At 37.9% G+C, this 15,403-nt stretch overlaps 1 protein-coding gene across 5 annotated transcripts in view; it reads right to left on the reverse strand.

The window, feature by feature from the left end:
- TRPC6 (transient receptor potential cation channel subfamily C member 6) overlaps positions 1 to 15,403 on the reverse strand; it is a 116,458-nt gene that overhangs the window by 40,464 nt on the left and 60,591 nt on the right. For all 5 annotated transcript variants that reach the window (XM_027087750.1, XM_027087752.1, XM_027087751.1 and 2 more), the window contains exon 2: positions 8,303 to 9,077. In XM_027087750.1, the coding sequence (XP_026943551.1) occupies positions 8,303 to 9,077 (775 nt within the window). The remainder of the gene's footprint in view (positions 1 to 8,302; positions 9,078 to 15,403) is intronic.

The raw sequence follows: 15,403 nt of genomic DNA on the forward strand, positions 1-15,403 counted from the left end.
TAGGTGCAAACACTTACTAGCTGCATGACTTTGGGCAAATTACTTAATCCCTTAAAGCCTCAGAATTCTCATGTGTAAAACAGGGGTAATGTAAGTACCTACTTCCTAGGGTTACTGTGAAGATTATATGAGATAACAAATGCCACTTCCAGGCCCAGGGTTGGGATGAATCAATGGCAATTGTTATTGTTGCTGTTTTCATCATTTCATAAACAATATCCAAGTAGTCTCAGTACCTAGGCACAAAATTGTGCTAAAAAATAATAAAGCCATTATGGGATTCCTGGGGGTAAAAGATATTTCCACATACTGAGGTATGGGTAAGTCATTCTAGCTTATACATGAGTTAACTTGAATTTTATGCCAGCTAAAATTGCCTGTTTGTGGCCTGTCAAACATACATTTTACACCTGCTTTAATTATTAAGTAAAGGGCACCAGAAGTAAAGAATATCCATGTTAAAAGTAACGATTAAATGCCTCTCTTCCTGGGAGGCCAATGCTGGTTCTCCTTCGATGATAAGACTCCCTTTCCAGGTGCCAAGGCCATACTGACTTGCTGTGTACATGCTAATCTGTTTTTTTTTTTTTTTCAAACCTTGAAGGAACATATCCCTGACTTGTTTAATGTTCTTTGTTCTGACAACATATAAAACTGTGCTGAAAACCATGCTTTTTCAGATCAGTTCCTCAGAGTTATCTGAGAGGCTGTCTTCCAGGCTATAGTCCTCAAATAAAACTCTTTTCTATTCCTATTGTAGATTGTTTACAGATTATTTTCATCAACATTGGGTATCACTTGAATGTACTGAAAATAAAATGATTATTCATTCATTCATTCTTTCAACAAATATTCTACAAATGTTCAGCAAGCAATCAGCAACTAGTGCTGTGATAGATACAGCAGTCTTACTAAGATGGGAGTTTGGTAAAATGAGATTATGTTCCTAAAGAGTAAAGAAAGTACAGAGTATCATTATCTATCTAGTGATCGAGTTAACCAGTTCTGCTTCTTGGGACCATAAGTAACTCTAAGGCTTTTCAGAATAATTGTCACTCAATGGCACATTGATCATTGAACCCTGTCACAGCTGATGTGAGGATGATTAACAAGCATTTTTATAGCACCTAATATGTGGGGTTGTGAGGGACATAAAAGGTAATCAGACACTACTCTAAAGAAAAAGTAAAAAGAGATGAGATACATTTTCAAACAAGAATTGAAGACAGACATTTTCCTAGGTTTGTCAGACGCTACTGACTTTTATTTAGATTGTTGCCACAGCAGTGGATACTTATTTAACTTAATAGAGTGTTTGATAAACAGGTTTTATCCTTTCCTTCGCATAGAAATTCTCAGGTCCCATTGAAGCCAGGAAGATTGAAGAGCAGCAATGAAGGTAAACAGGTGCTTCAGGGGCTAAGGTCTCTGTTACTGTTACTGTTGCACGTAACTTCCATCCCTAACTGATGACTTGCCTTAGATCTAAAATTTTGCCAGAATGGATTTTTCCTGCCCATCTATTTAAACTGATCGGAAATTCAAAGACAAGAACAAACAGACTCATATACTTAACTGCATTTGTTCATGTATCTATCTCTCTTGAATAGAATCAAATATCCTTCAGAACAAAGACTGTATCTTACTCACCTTTGAGTTTCCAGCACAGTGGGCGGCACACAGCAGGTAATCAAAACTTTTGTTGTGTCATATAAAGAAAGGAGCATGACTGGGTATAAAACATATCTGTGTTTGAATTTTTGCTCTGCTACTTAACAACTATGATCTTGAAAGGCTACTTTATTTTCTGGCCTTTTGATAATTTCTCCTAATTATGGAGAACTTAAACGCTGCTATATCATAAAGTTAGAGTGTAAATCACTTAGAATGATTCATGAAGCTCAACAATGGTCCATTTCCTCCTTCCCCTTTGGTCTGGATCCCTGCCCTGTGCTTCTGTAGGCTATTTAGCATGCAAGTGACACCTTTGTCACCCTGCTAAGGTCTGATAACAGTCACACTGCCTTTCTGCTAACAAAAACTGCTTTTCAACTCAGTCAGTTTCTTAGAGGGTATTTCTTTTTCAAAAATGCCAGGAATTTTTGAACATTTTGAACGCCAGAACATAGCAACAGTTTAAAAATGGACACAGCAGAGTGTCTTCCCTTTCCTCAAAGTCAGTGGCAGAGGCATCTGGAGGGCCATGTGCCTGTTTAGATACACACCCCGCAGGAAGACATGAAGGATCTGGAAAATCTTCAGAAAAGCTGCTTATCTAGAATGACAGGGAAGAGGGCAAACTCTGATGTATAGAGGGGGTAATTTTAGGGTAATTAAAGGAAATCCTTTTTATTACCACAAACAACCTAAAATATAAATATATTCAAAAAAGGGTTTAGAGACATAAGTCATAGGTACATATTGATATACTAAAAGGAAGTTCTGAATTTGGGAGAATGAATTTGCTGAAAAAGCACCCCTGGTACTGATCTCCTTGTCTTTATGATAATTCTTAGTCTTGAGTCAAGGAGAAAAACCAGGAGTTATGCTCTGCTTCACCAGGATCAAAAACAGTCAAAATTCTGTGTGTGTTTTTTTAATCGATTTGGTGTTTGTTGCCAAAATTAGGTTTAGCCCAAGTTTTAAGTTTAAGGTGGCTGAGGTCTCTTGCTACCAAAGCAAAAACTTATTTATAAAAATTCAATATAGGACTCCCCTGGTGGCGCAAGGGTTGAGAATCCGCCTGCCAATGCAGGGGACATGGGTTCAAGCCCTGTCTCGGGAAGATCCCACATGCCGCGGAGCAACTAAGTCCGTGCGCCACAACCACTTGCCTGCACTCTAGAGCCCGTGAGCCACAACTACTGAACCCACGAGCCACAACTACTGAAGCCCGCACGCCTAGAGCCCGTGCTCTACAAAAGAAGCCACTGCAATGAGAAGCCCGCGCACCACAACAAAGAGTAGCCCCTGCTCGCTGCAACTAGAGGAAGCCCGTGCACAGCAATGAAGACCCAACACAGCCAAAAATAAATAAACAAATAAATTTATTTTAAAAAAAATTCAGTATAAAAATTAAACTTGAATGGGTGAAAACTTTTAAATCTGGTTTCTCCCCCATTCACTTTGAAGACCTGAAATCCCTCAGACCTATGGGTTTTCTTCTTATTCCTGTGGTTCCATCTAATTGTTAGATTTCTCTGCTGTGGTCTGGTTGTCACCCCCACACGGAGCCAGCTCCAGACCTGATGATACGGGTAATGAGTGCAATTTGTTCGGTTTAGAAGATTCAAGGTGCAAGACTACAATTGCCTGAGGAATTCAGTAGCAACTACTCTGGCCTCTTTTGTTAAAGGACTATGGGTTAATAATGGAAAAGGAGAATTTAGGAGGAGCTTAGAGAAGCTATATATTGGAGTTTACAAAATCTTTGTGAAAGTTCTCATTCTCTAACTCTCATAAAATAGATTAGTTGCCTTCAAACAGAGATATGTTTTTTTTGTTTGTTTGTTTTTTTGCGGTACGCAGGCCCCTCACTGTTGTGGCCTCTCCTGTTGCGGAGCACAGGCTCCGGACGCACAGGCTCAGTGGCCATGGCTTACGGGCCCAGCCGCTCCGCGGCATGTGGGATCTTCCCGGACCGGGGCACGAACCCGTGTCGCCTGCATTGGCAGGCGGACTCTCAACCACTGTGCCACCAGGGAAGCCCCAAACAGAGATATGTGAAGACTTTCCAAGCGGCCAGAGAACACTGATAGTTTTAAGGGAATACATTTCCAGATCTTCAACTTTCCTAAAACTGATTTCCTTGAAAATAGATCTTTCACCCCTTTACAAAATAATTCCCCACTCTCACTCACCCATGTAGCAAACAATGGAGAATTCCCCTTTAATAATTAACCCAGGTACCATAGACCTGAGGGGCTTCCTGTATTTTCCTGCCCTAATACACATTCCTGTTGAAGATGATGTTTAATGATAGAAATACAACATGCTGGTTCATGTTGGGATGTTCTAAATTTAGATGTATGGTGCAGTGTAGTGATAGGAACAATGATAATTTTTGCTTAATGTACTTTGCCTCTTCATTCTTCAACAACTGTCAAAGAATGCATCCTTCTTGAATAAGAGGATGGCAAAGAAGGTATCAGTAGGAAATACTGAATACAAAAATCACTTCATGTACTTAAATGTGATTCTTTTAAATTATTAATACTCAGCTTTTGGATGTATTATTAGCTTAAAGGAAAGACATCTCAAATGGGCAAGGCAGCAAACGTTGGGAGGATGATTCCTTTTAATGTGATTTGGAATGGTTTCCAGGACTCAAAATTGTCATAGGATATTGGCTAAAACACATGGATAAAACTTTTATGTGATTTTTTTCAGATTCATTGTGGATAATTCAGTAAGGCAGTTATCAAATCACATCAAGAAATAGTTATTCCAACTACAGTCAGCTCTTTTAATTTTATTACATAAAATAATTTATATTTAATTTTATTAATTTATATATCCTATTAACAAAAACTAAAATAATATGATAGCTGACAAATCAAGTTATTTTAGCAGGCTATAACTTTTTCTTTCACTAAATATATAACAAAAGTATGGACATGATTAATCCCATTAAAAATTCATTTCCAATAAGAACTGTGTCATATATTTAAAATTTACTTTTCAAAATTTGTACATATTTGTTATTTTGAAAAATTATGTTCAACTTATGTAGTTTTGATCAAATATACTGCTAATATGTGTTATATAATATATATCATATATATATATAATATATATGTAATTGGGTGATCTATAAAGGACTTTACACAATAAAAAGCTATTACATCAGGAATCATATTTGTGGAGGAAATTGGACAGGAAATACAAGCTCAAGGAGAAAAGGAAAGATGTAGCTATTCTGAATGTTAAAAAGGAGGTTGTTTACTTATTTTTAAAATAGGTGATGTTATACATAAAATCACAGCACTTAAAGGCCCCTAGATACATCTGAAGGAGCACTAAGAGTTCTATTTTTAAATGTCAATATTTACACTATGCAGAAATTATATCTTTTAAAAATATTTAAACTTAAAAATAAAAATATTTAGATGCCAATTTTAAAATGTGCACATGAGCACAGAATTTTTCAAATGTCTTTCAGGTGAAAAAGAAGCAAAAGAATTTGAAGACCATGAGCAGAAAGGATTGCCTGTGGCCAGTACAATCTCTCAGGTCCCTGTGAGGCATCCCAGGCCTCAGGTGGTCCAGACTCTGCAATCTTTGTTCCCTGAGACTCTAAGGGACTTGACTACTAAAAATACAAATAGAAGGATATGTGCTGGCGTGTTTGCAGTATCAGTGTTTATTTCTTGGTGGCAAAATAGAAATGATTTTTAAACTTTTCTTCATTTTTATATTATTATTTTCTAACATGACCATATACTCTGAACAAAGCAGAGGTTAGGAGCACCCAACCTCTGCGCAGTTGAAAACCTGCATGTAACTCTCCAGTGGACCCTCGGTATCCACAGTTCCACATTCATGGATTCAACCAACCTGGGATTGTGTAGTACTGTAGTCTATATTTAGTGAAAATAATCCACATATAAGTGAACCCGCACTCTTCAAACCCATTTTGTTCAAGGATCAACTGTATCCTTTTAAAGTAAGAAAAGAGAAGTTACTTTTGAAGAGTAGAGCAGCAGACTTAGCAAGAAATCTCACCAGAGACACCAATCTCTTTAGCCCTGTCAGGTCCCATCCTGTTGTAAACTGAGGCTGGGCTGCTGGGAACAGGTTTAGCATCACAACACCATGGATGGTGGTGGATGGAGGATGTGTTTTCCCTGAGTTTACACACAAAGGCAATGGCAGCTCATCCTCGTATGAGGCTGTTCTTGCCTCTGTGGACCCAACTAGGCTGGAGAATGAAATATTTGTTTTAGAGTGTTCTGTCTGGTGAGAAAGAAAACCTTGTGCTTTTTTATTTTGTATTTGCCAAAGACTTTTTTAAAAAAGTCAAGAACTGGCCTTTCTCCTTGTGTAATACAAGAACTTTTGGAGTCAAATTTCTAATTAGAAAAACTGCTGATTGTCGAGCTCTAGGATATACTTTTAAAAACATTTTTCTGAACTGCTATCCTCTTTTAACAGTAAACTAATGTAATATTTGCGAAGAATTTTTAAAAGATATTAGGGATAAAATACTATTAAAGAGATATGTGTTTTCAGAGAGATTTGTTTTTTCTTTGCCTTCAAACCTTCACAGAGGCAGGGCATTAAGCAGACAGTAAGCCTGAGTAGAGGCTCTAGGTAGCTGCTAAAGAGAGTGGAACTACACAGAGAAAGTATGAATGGAGGGAAAGTGCCTGATCCATGTACCTTGCACCACCTGAGCAGAAACAATGTGTGGTGAACAAATAAAGGAACGTCCAGATCCTTAAATCCTCTTAATCCTAAAGGGGCTCTTACATTATGCAATGCATTTAGGGACAGTGAAAAATTCACATTCTGGTTAGATGTGATTCTTCTCACCTTTGGCCCACCTGCCCGCCCCCTCACTCTACAAGGTCATGCCTTATATTATAGTTCCTACACACAGGTCTTTCCTCTCCTATTAGATTACAAACTAATTGAGGGCAGGATTACTGACTGAATTGTCTTTGTGTTCGTGCTACATCTCCATCCTCCCTTCTCAACTCTCCCCAGTACAATATTTGGTACAAACGTGGGCTCAAAAGATGTAAGCAAGTGAATGAATGAATTAAGAATGTAATATTCTTCTGTGGTCTAGAGAAGTGTGTAAACAAAGATACAATTGCAGAAACAGAGATGTTGAAACCTAAGCAGTGAAATTTCAAAAAAATTAAATACAAATTTTAAAATAATATTAATCAGATTTTGAAGAAACTTCTCTAATTGAAGATTGCATAGCTCTCTGACTCACTGAGTCATGGGAGTAAAGTGAGAAGTAGGAAAGACTGAGACAGGATTGTAAGCGATCATTTGCTTGTCCTGTACCCTCAGCTGCCAGGTAGCTAAAGGAAAAGCAGCATCCTCCACCCTGGGGGCCATTGAAAGGTTCCAGTCACCATTTACCTCCCCCTCCCTGCCTGGATGGATAGGACCCAAGGATAGATGGACACATGACATACCATGCTGGGTTTAACAGTGTTCCTTCAATGACAGAGGCACCAAGAAACTGCACAGGAGAGACCCCCAAAGTGTGGAATGTAGAGACATGCTTTCTCATAGCATAGAGAACAGAGAAAATAAAACCAATATTTATCTTTGTGTAATACTGTATTTGATGAATCAGGCCTGATTCCAAGCAGTGTATAGCTGAGTAATGGAGAAAACCTCACCCTAAATAACAGTAATGTACAGCAGAACGTGATGAACACTGTAAGACAGGTCAGATAACCTGTGGAGGGAATTTAAAGGTGTATGTGTGTAGGTGTGTGACCTTAGACTAGGAATCTGAACTTTCACCCTTTCCAGATGTAGCACAAACCATGGGGAAAATGGCAGCATCTGATACGGTATCTCTCCACTTACCTTTTATTCAGAGACTGCTCAAACTTCCCTCGAAGCGACTACTTCTTCCATATCTACAAGCTTTTGTTTTGGATGTTACCTTGGCCTAAAATATCTTCTCCCTCATTCTCTGCCTTCCAAAATGCTACTCATTCTGCCATATACAGCTGAAACACCATTTTACATGTAACTTCCCCGACACCTAATGTGAATTAAATACTGCTTTCTCTGAACCGCTACAGCACACAGCTTATAGCCCTACCTAGTAGTTTCATTTCTCTTTATACCATATTTATGCATGCATGCATCTGTCTCTCAAGTCAGACTACGACTTCCTTTATCATATTCATCTTTCTGACCTCAACAGCAGCTATCACCATGCTCTGAATATAGAAACAGTGTTTTACAGGAGACAGAATCTGGGTTTTAGAGATCAGCATCCATGGATTCTGATCCCAGCTCTGTCATTTTACCAGTTGTGGATCTTGGGCCTTACTTAACCTTTCTATGCCTCCATTTCTGCATCTGAAAAGGAACTAAGATCTTCTCAAGGTTGTGATAAGAATTAGACATAATAAATGCAAAATGTCTAGTGTATAGTAGATCATCTCCAAATGGCAGTGATCACAACTTTTACTCTATATAATAATGATCTTGTTGGCAAAAAAAACATGTAAAATTGCCTACTGTCTACGATACCTAACAGGGTGTGAGTACCTAGTGGAAGCTTGTAAATATACCTTGACTTCGACTCTTAAAGACCTACCTTGAACTCTTTCTCAATGTTGGCCAGCACTGCCAGCTCATTGCTAAGCTCTAAAGCTGTCATGACTGGATCTTCACTAGACAATGACAGGTAAGCTGGGCTTGCCAGGCCTTTGTAGGCATTAATTCTAGATCTGGAATGGCTGAAGGAGTCATGCTTCTGTTTCTGGTTGCATTCGCTGCACTTGCAGAAATAGTCATGAGGCCGTTCAATCCGAGCACCCTTCCGCAAGAGGGTGTGCACAATTTCATATTCCTGGCAGTGGGCGGCCAGAACGATTGGAGTCACATCATGGGAGAACCGTGTTCCGTCTTCATCATAGGCATAAAAATCATCTTGCTGGAGTTCAGACTGACTGGGGCTGGTTGCTAACCGCTTGCCTTCAGCAAAAGCTGGATGACTGAGAATGGCTTCCACAATCCGAACATAACCTTTACTAATAGCTAAAAGTAAGGCATCCCCAACACGAGACAGATTTTCTTTCTTGAGAAGAAGTTCTGTAATTTCCAGATGTTCATTGGCCACCGCCAGCTGCAGGGCATTCTGGCCCATGTAATCCACACAGTTAACATTGAGTGAGAGGCATTCTTCTAACATCTTCCTTACCACTGGGATGTTGCCATATTCAGCTGCATCTAAAAAGCGTTCCTCCTCAATAGACAGGTTTGTTGAGTGATCATTAAACATGTATGCTGGTCCTCGGTTAGCTAACCTTCTCCCCTTCTCACGGAGAACTGTCTGCCGCCGGTGGGTCAGTCTATTGTCGGTGCCCCGGCTGTAATAAAATAGAAAGATTGTGAACAAATCATATTAAGAGCATCTTAGTGTGTAAAATGACCTACCATTCATCTAATGCAATCCTCAAGTATATTAGATGTTGTCTCATCATCTCTAGACCAGCTATAATACAAATGAAGATGCATTTATTTGTTAATGGATTCCAAGAAGTCCTCTTTTTAGAAAGCCAAGCACTTTGCAGATTTTGACACTTTAATTTGGGGTGGAGATTCTGGCAATTCCCATAGTCTCTCTGTGCCATGCACACAGAGATTAATGTGTGTTTTTCAATCGCAGATATTATAGATATAAGAAAGACCCAAAATGTCACCGTTATGACATAGAGTGTAAAAATATAAAAAATAAGTAGGAAAATAGCAAATCCATTCAAGTCAACATATATTTATTGAGTCCCTCCTATGCCAGGGCCAGGCATTATATAAGGTCTGGAAAAAAGCAATGGTAAAAAAAAAAAAAAAAAAGAAACCTTTCTGTCCTTAAAAATCTTGTAGTTCAAAGGGAGAAATGGGCAATTAGCACATTACCTTGTTATCAGCTGTTTAATTGTCATGATAAACTTATAGCAGGGGCATCTAACCTACCTTCTGGGAGAAAGTGACATGCTGAAAATGGAAGGATAGCAGGAGTCAGGTGATAGTGTGTTTGGGGAGAGTGTGATGAGGTCAGGTATAGGTAGAGAGCTTTCTCCAGCAGAGGGATCAACTGCCACAGCGTAGGTTTCATTAACAAGGACAATTAATGGATTGGACTCTGGTAGGCATTGTTCTAAAAATCACTGGTAACTCGAGAAAGTTGTGATCCAGGTGGTAAGTGGGAAGGAATGAGTCTGTGATGGAGACCGTGGTCAAAGAGGAGGCCAGCCTTCAATGTCAGCTTTCGTTCTGTGATAAGAAACAGTGACTCCTCCTCTGATCGAAATGCTACAATGAGGATTTTTTTCCCTAGTGATTCATAACTTTATGTCTTAAGGTGTTTTTGAGTTTGAAGGGCTGAAGCTTTGTCACTATCACTAACTGGAAACCCAAAAAGGACAAGTTCCTGCAGAATACAGAAGAGCCAGGTTAAAGGGGAGCCTGAAAAGAAGAAGAAAGGTGTGATTGATGATTAACGTCATAGATGCTTCTTCTCTTTATAAATGTTCTAAAAGCCATCCCTCTTCAAAGACTGTCACAAACTTCCCCATATAAAGAGAATTTAAATAGATCCAAAGACCCCATAAGCCATCTTCCCCTCCGATGTGGCCAGGCTAAGAGAAACTAATTTTCTTTCCATACTAACCCTTATCCATCTTTATACCAAAGCTCCAGGCAATGTTGACAATGGCAGTGTGATGCCCAAAGAAGTTAGCAAAATGTCAGCAACTCAGAAATAGATTGTGGCTCTCCAAGGAGCTTCAAGAGTCTGCTGCCATATTCACAAAACTTTTTCATAGACTTTCGTTCAGCAGTGAACCCTTTAGCCAGCCATGGCCTCTTCAAAACTAACCAGGCTGATGTTTTACTGACAACTACGTAAATTTTTTAAAAATGACATTAAGGGCCATAGCCAAACATATGCTATAATACTAGTAATTTTTAAGATAGATCTTTAGATAATGTGTCCATAGCTTTTATTAAGTAATAAGAGAATGATTTATATATCTATTTTGCTTTCTATAGCTATTGTTTTGTTTCCGATTCCATTTTAAATTGTACCCAAGTTATGCATGTGCGTGTTTACAGACTCTAAAAGCTTGTTACAAAAAACAGCAGTCCCTTATTCTTCACCTTCTCCATATCCTGATCCCCAGAGGAAATACATTTCAACTATTTTAGCTGGTTATTTTATAATTTAAATCCTTACATCCATATAACTTCATAACATTGCTATTTCTTGCTTTTTCAGATTTGGTATTATCTACAGACTTCCCATTATGAAAGTTGAGTATTTAGCTCACTTTCACAATCTCCCACCTTACCTTCACATCCTTCTCTCTCTCTCTCTCATACACACACACACACACACACACACACACACACACACATGCTTCATGGTCCCTTATCATTCCAGTATAGTTATATCATAACTTTTGTTAGGTAGCTATTTACATTATGACAATGCAGGTGCTAGCTATAGCTATGACAAGTAGTATATACTATACTGTGGTGTCTTTTCTGGTACAGCTTCCCTGTGTCCTGCAACCCAGTCTTTAAAAATCATCTTTCTGTATTCATATGCTTAATGTTCTACGTATTTATGAAATTCAACAAAATTAATCTCCTTCAGTATAAATCTTCTTTTAATACATTCAACATACTATGTGTTTTTTTTCAATTTTAGCTTCTTGAAGAATCTCCCTGTCACCTTCTGATCTGCTCATCTGGACCAGTTGCTATCACCAGTTGGTGAATATTTGTTGTCTTTGAATCTTCCTTTTAGCATCATTCCAAGGATTCTGTTTGCTTTGCTCTTGTGTTGGGTTCCTTACTGTCTGTATCCCAGATCTTCCTCTTTTTTAGTTTACTCCCTGGAGGATGGAGTACATCCTCCAGGAGCTGACTGAGAAAGCAGGCACAGGAAATAAATTTCTTGAAATGTTGCATGTCTAAAAATGACTTTGTCTTACCTCCAAACTTAATTGGTAGCTTGGCTGGGTAGAGAATTCTAGGATGACAATAATTTTGAAAGTCTGGTTCTGTTAGATTCTAGTTTTTGTTAGTTGTTATCAAGGAGTATGATTCTAGAAATTCTCTTTCTCTCTGGTGCCCTACAGTTACATGATCTTTGTTATTGAAGGGAATCTCTTTTCCTCTATAGTTCTAGGCACTCAGTAAAACTTTTAATGTGGAAAAACATGTCCTTCTTTTCTGAAGAATATTTTTGATTTATTTCTCTGATAGTTTTGATTCTTGCTTACAGTGTTCCTTGTTTCTGGAACTCCTTTGTTTTGGATGTTGGACATTCTGGAATATCCTTTTACTTTTTTATCTTTTCTCTTCTATTTTCCAATGGTTTATCTTTTTGCATTGTACTCTGAAATATTTCTTCAACTTTATCCTCTAATATCTTTTGAAAATTTTTTTCTGCTATTACATTTTTAATTTTTAAGAACATCTTTTATTCTTCAAATGTTTCTGTTTATAAGATCTTTTCTGCTTTCAAAGACACAGTATCTTATCTAATTCTGGGGACATCAGTGATAAAAACTCTAACACAGCTCAGAACACTTCAGAGAATTTATTCCTAAGTCACTTTTCTTATGTTTGTTTTTATATTTTATATTTTTATGTTTGTTTAATACTTTATATTAAAGTTATTCCTCAGGGCTTCCCTGGTGGCGCAGTGGTTGAGAGTCCGCCTGCCGATGCAGGGGACATGGGTTTGTGCCCCAGTCTGGGAAGATCCCACCTGCCGTGGAGCGGCTGAGCCCGTGAGCCATGGCCTCTGAGCCTGCGCGTCCGGAGCCTGTGCTCTGCAACGGGAGAGGCCACAACAGTGAGAGGCCCGTGTATTGCAAAAAAAAAAAAAAAAAAGTTTTTCCTCAAATAACTAGTGATCCTTAGGAGATATTCTTTTCCATTAAAAAAAATAAATATTATTTCTAATGTCTTTACAAAGAGAATGTAATTTTCTCCTACAAGAATCAGCCAGCGTCTAATGTTGATTTTGGCAAAAGGTGACTCTTGACATAGAAGCGAGTTTCTAGAAGAGCAGCATTATTTCTGAGTTAACAGGATGGATGAAGTGAAAGAGATAAGAAGTCACCAAGACTTGTTGCATGAGCAACCATCCATCATTTCCTTCTGAAATTCTGAACCTTCTTCCCTTTTTCAGTCACTTTTCTGACTTCTAATAACCTCGTTAGCCTTTCACTTCCTCTCTTGTCTTCTGTATACTTTCCATAGTTTCTGTTGTAGACAAGAGGAAGTTCAAAGATTAGAGGGAGGGGACGTATCTGTTGAACATGGTTAATGCTTTGAAAATGAAAACCTGTAAAATTAAAGGAGAAAAGAGCTAGGATCAGGGGATTTATAAAAGTGAGATGAAAGTACTGGTAGCACAAGAAAGGTTTTTGTGTAACTAAAAAAAGAGGACACAAAATAATGCCAAGTACCAAAAGATGAAGGATCAAGCCTCTTTTTTGTTCTTTTTTCCCCCATAAGATTGAGAGAAATAATTATACCAGCCTAATTTACAGGATTACTTCTAGGGTCAATTGAAATTATGAATGTGGAAAGCACTTAAATTTGGATTTCATCATTTTTACAGCCATAGGAATATGCGTTTATATGAAGAAGAAGGACACTGACTTTATAATTTTTCAGCTGTCGTTCAATTAGAAAACCCACGAAAAGCCAAGGACTGTGATGGTAATTGATATAAGTGGTTTTTGTCTTTTTATAGAAAGAAAAATTATGATTAGCAACTTTACTCATATTTCAATTTTTTGTTGTTGTTTTTTTTTTTTTTTTTTTGGTACACGGGCCTCTCACTGTTGTGGCCTCTCCAGTTGTGGAGCACAGGTTCCGGACGCGCAGGCTCAGTGGCCATGGCTCATGGGCCCAGCCGCTCCGCGGCATGAGGGATCCTCCCAGACTGGGGCACGAACCCGTGTCCCCTGCATCAGCAGGCGGACTCTCAACCACTGCGCCACCAAGGAAGCCCCTCATATCTCAATTTTTAACCTAGTTTCCAAAGTTTTATTTGTTCATATAACACCTCTAAATTTACATTGAGGTAGAATAAGACTGAGTTGTGACATTTTTTAATTCTAAACTTTTAAAATAATGATTTATGATTTTAATGTTATTAATTTGAATAATGGCAAGTTCTATACTGGCAAGGCACTAATCCTAAGGATATATCCTATTTCCTTCTAAACTATTATGCTTTCATACCTATAACTTCCATCCTTTTGAAGAACAGGAAAGACATTTCCAGGGAAAATGTTTTCTTCAGTTTCAAATCTTTTCCTGTCTCTATCACAAATTTTAATCATTTGCAGTTACATAAATTTCAGATATGTTTTTATTAAAAGGCCTGGATCATCATCATCTCTTTAGCACTCTGTCAATGAGAAAGCCAGATAAAGAATGTTTACAGAGGTGTTTAAGATTGTTTTAGGAAGAAAACTCTTAAATGTACAATGAAGGCAGTACTCCTTGCATGGGTAGTGAGATAAAGGGAACGTGCTTGTACGTTGACAAAATGCATCCATTACTGTCTCCTTATCATTCCCAACTGCAGTCTAAAGAAGCAACAAAAGGCTTCATGTATAGTATTTTGTCATAAGTGGTGCTGCTTAATCCTTGTTGAAACGCAAAAGCAAAATGTGTAAAACAGCTTTTTAAATGACAAACATTTGAAGCCTTTCAAGAAAGATACTAGATGTTGCCAGATTATAGAATGGATTTTATAAGGCTATATTATAGAATTGTACATTAATTGCAAGTGTAACCTAGAAAAATTGTCTACTAGAAAGAGGAACAATAGCCCAAAGCACTATGTCAACAAAAGACACATTTTCGTTCCAGTTAAAGGGCACACTTTTGCAAAGTGGGCTCTTCTGTTTAAGAAAAATATTTATTAAGATTGTTTTCTTCATCCTTTTAGTTATATTTAGCATGGCTGAATGTTCAGTAACCTACATATTCATGACTGTATTTTTGTAATTTGCTTTATCACAGTACATAAATACCAGTTCTAGGAAGAATGTATCTAGCCACTGCCCCCATGGTACTCAAATATTGATTAGGTCATGAAAACAAGTTTTTACATACCTCATTTTCCTTATTCTTTTTGCTGGCAGAATAGTGCCTGTTGCCCCAGATAGTGAGAGGTGGAATAATCCATCTCTACTGAAAGTGCCAGCAATGTGAATTAGCTTTTGAGTCAAATGGACTGTGTGCTTGAGGCCAGAGCATGTGCAGTAATTTCCTCTACATCCTGTTCAAATATGATGCACTTTTATCAAATAGAACTGCTCCTATACAAACTAAGCTCTATATTAAGTATCTAGCTTCACTTTTATTTTTTGCTTCAAAAATCCTTGAAATATTTAAATAAAGCACAATTCTACTAAAGCAGAAGTGTTGAAACATAAATGGCATGTAACTATTCCAGGCAGCATGGAAGAGCCACAGGAGTAGACTTTTAGATGTATCCTAGGAAGGTGAAAATTAAGAAAATTCTAGAATGTATATTTTATTACATGCACAATTATCCATGGGAAAAATTACATGCACAATTATCCATGGGAAAAATTAGACGTAGATATTTAGAGATTAACAACAAACACAACTAGCAATTTTGCATACTACTTTA

Source organism: Aethalodelphis obliquidens, unplaced genomic scaffold (genome assembly GCF_003676395.1).
Source record: "Aethalodelphis obliquidens isolate GAN/ISIS:26980383/991018 unplaced genomic scaffold, ASM367639v1 scaffold60, whole genome shotgun sequence".
In the NCBI taxonomy this organism is placed as follows: Eukaryota; Metazoa; Chordata; class Mammalia; order Artiodactyla; family Delphinidae; genus Aethalodelphis; species Aethalodelphis obliquidens.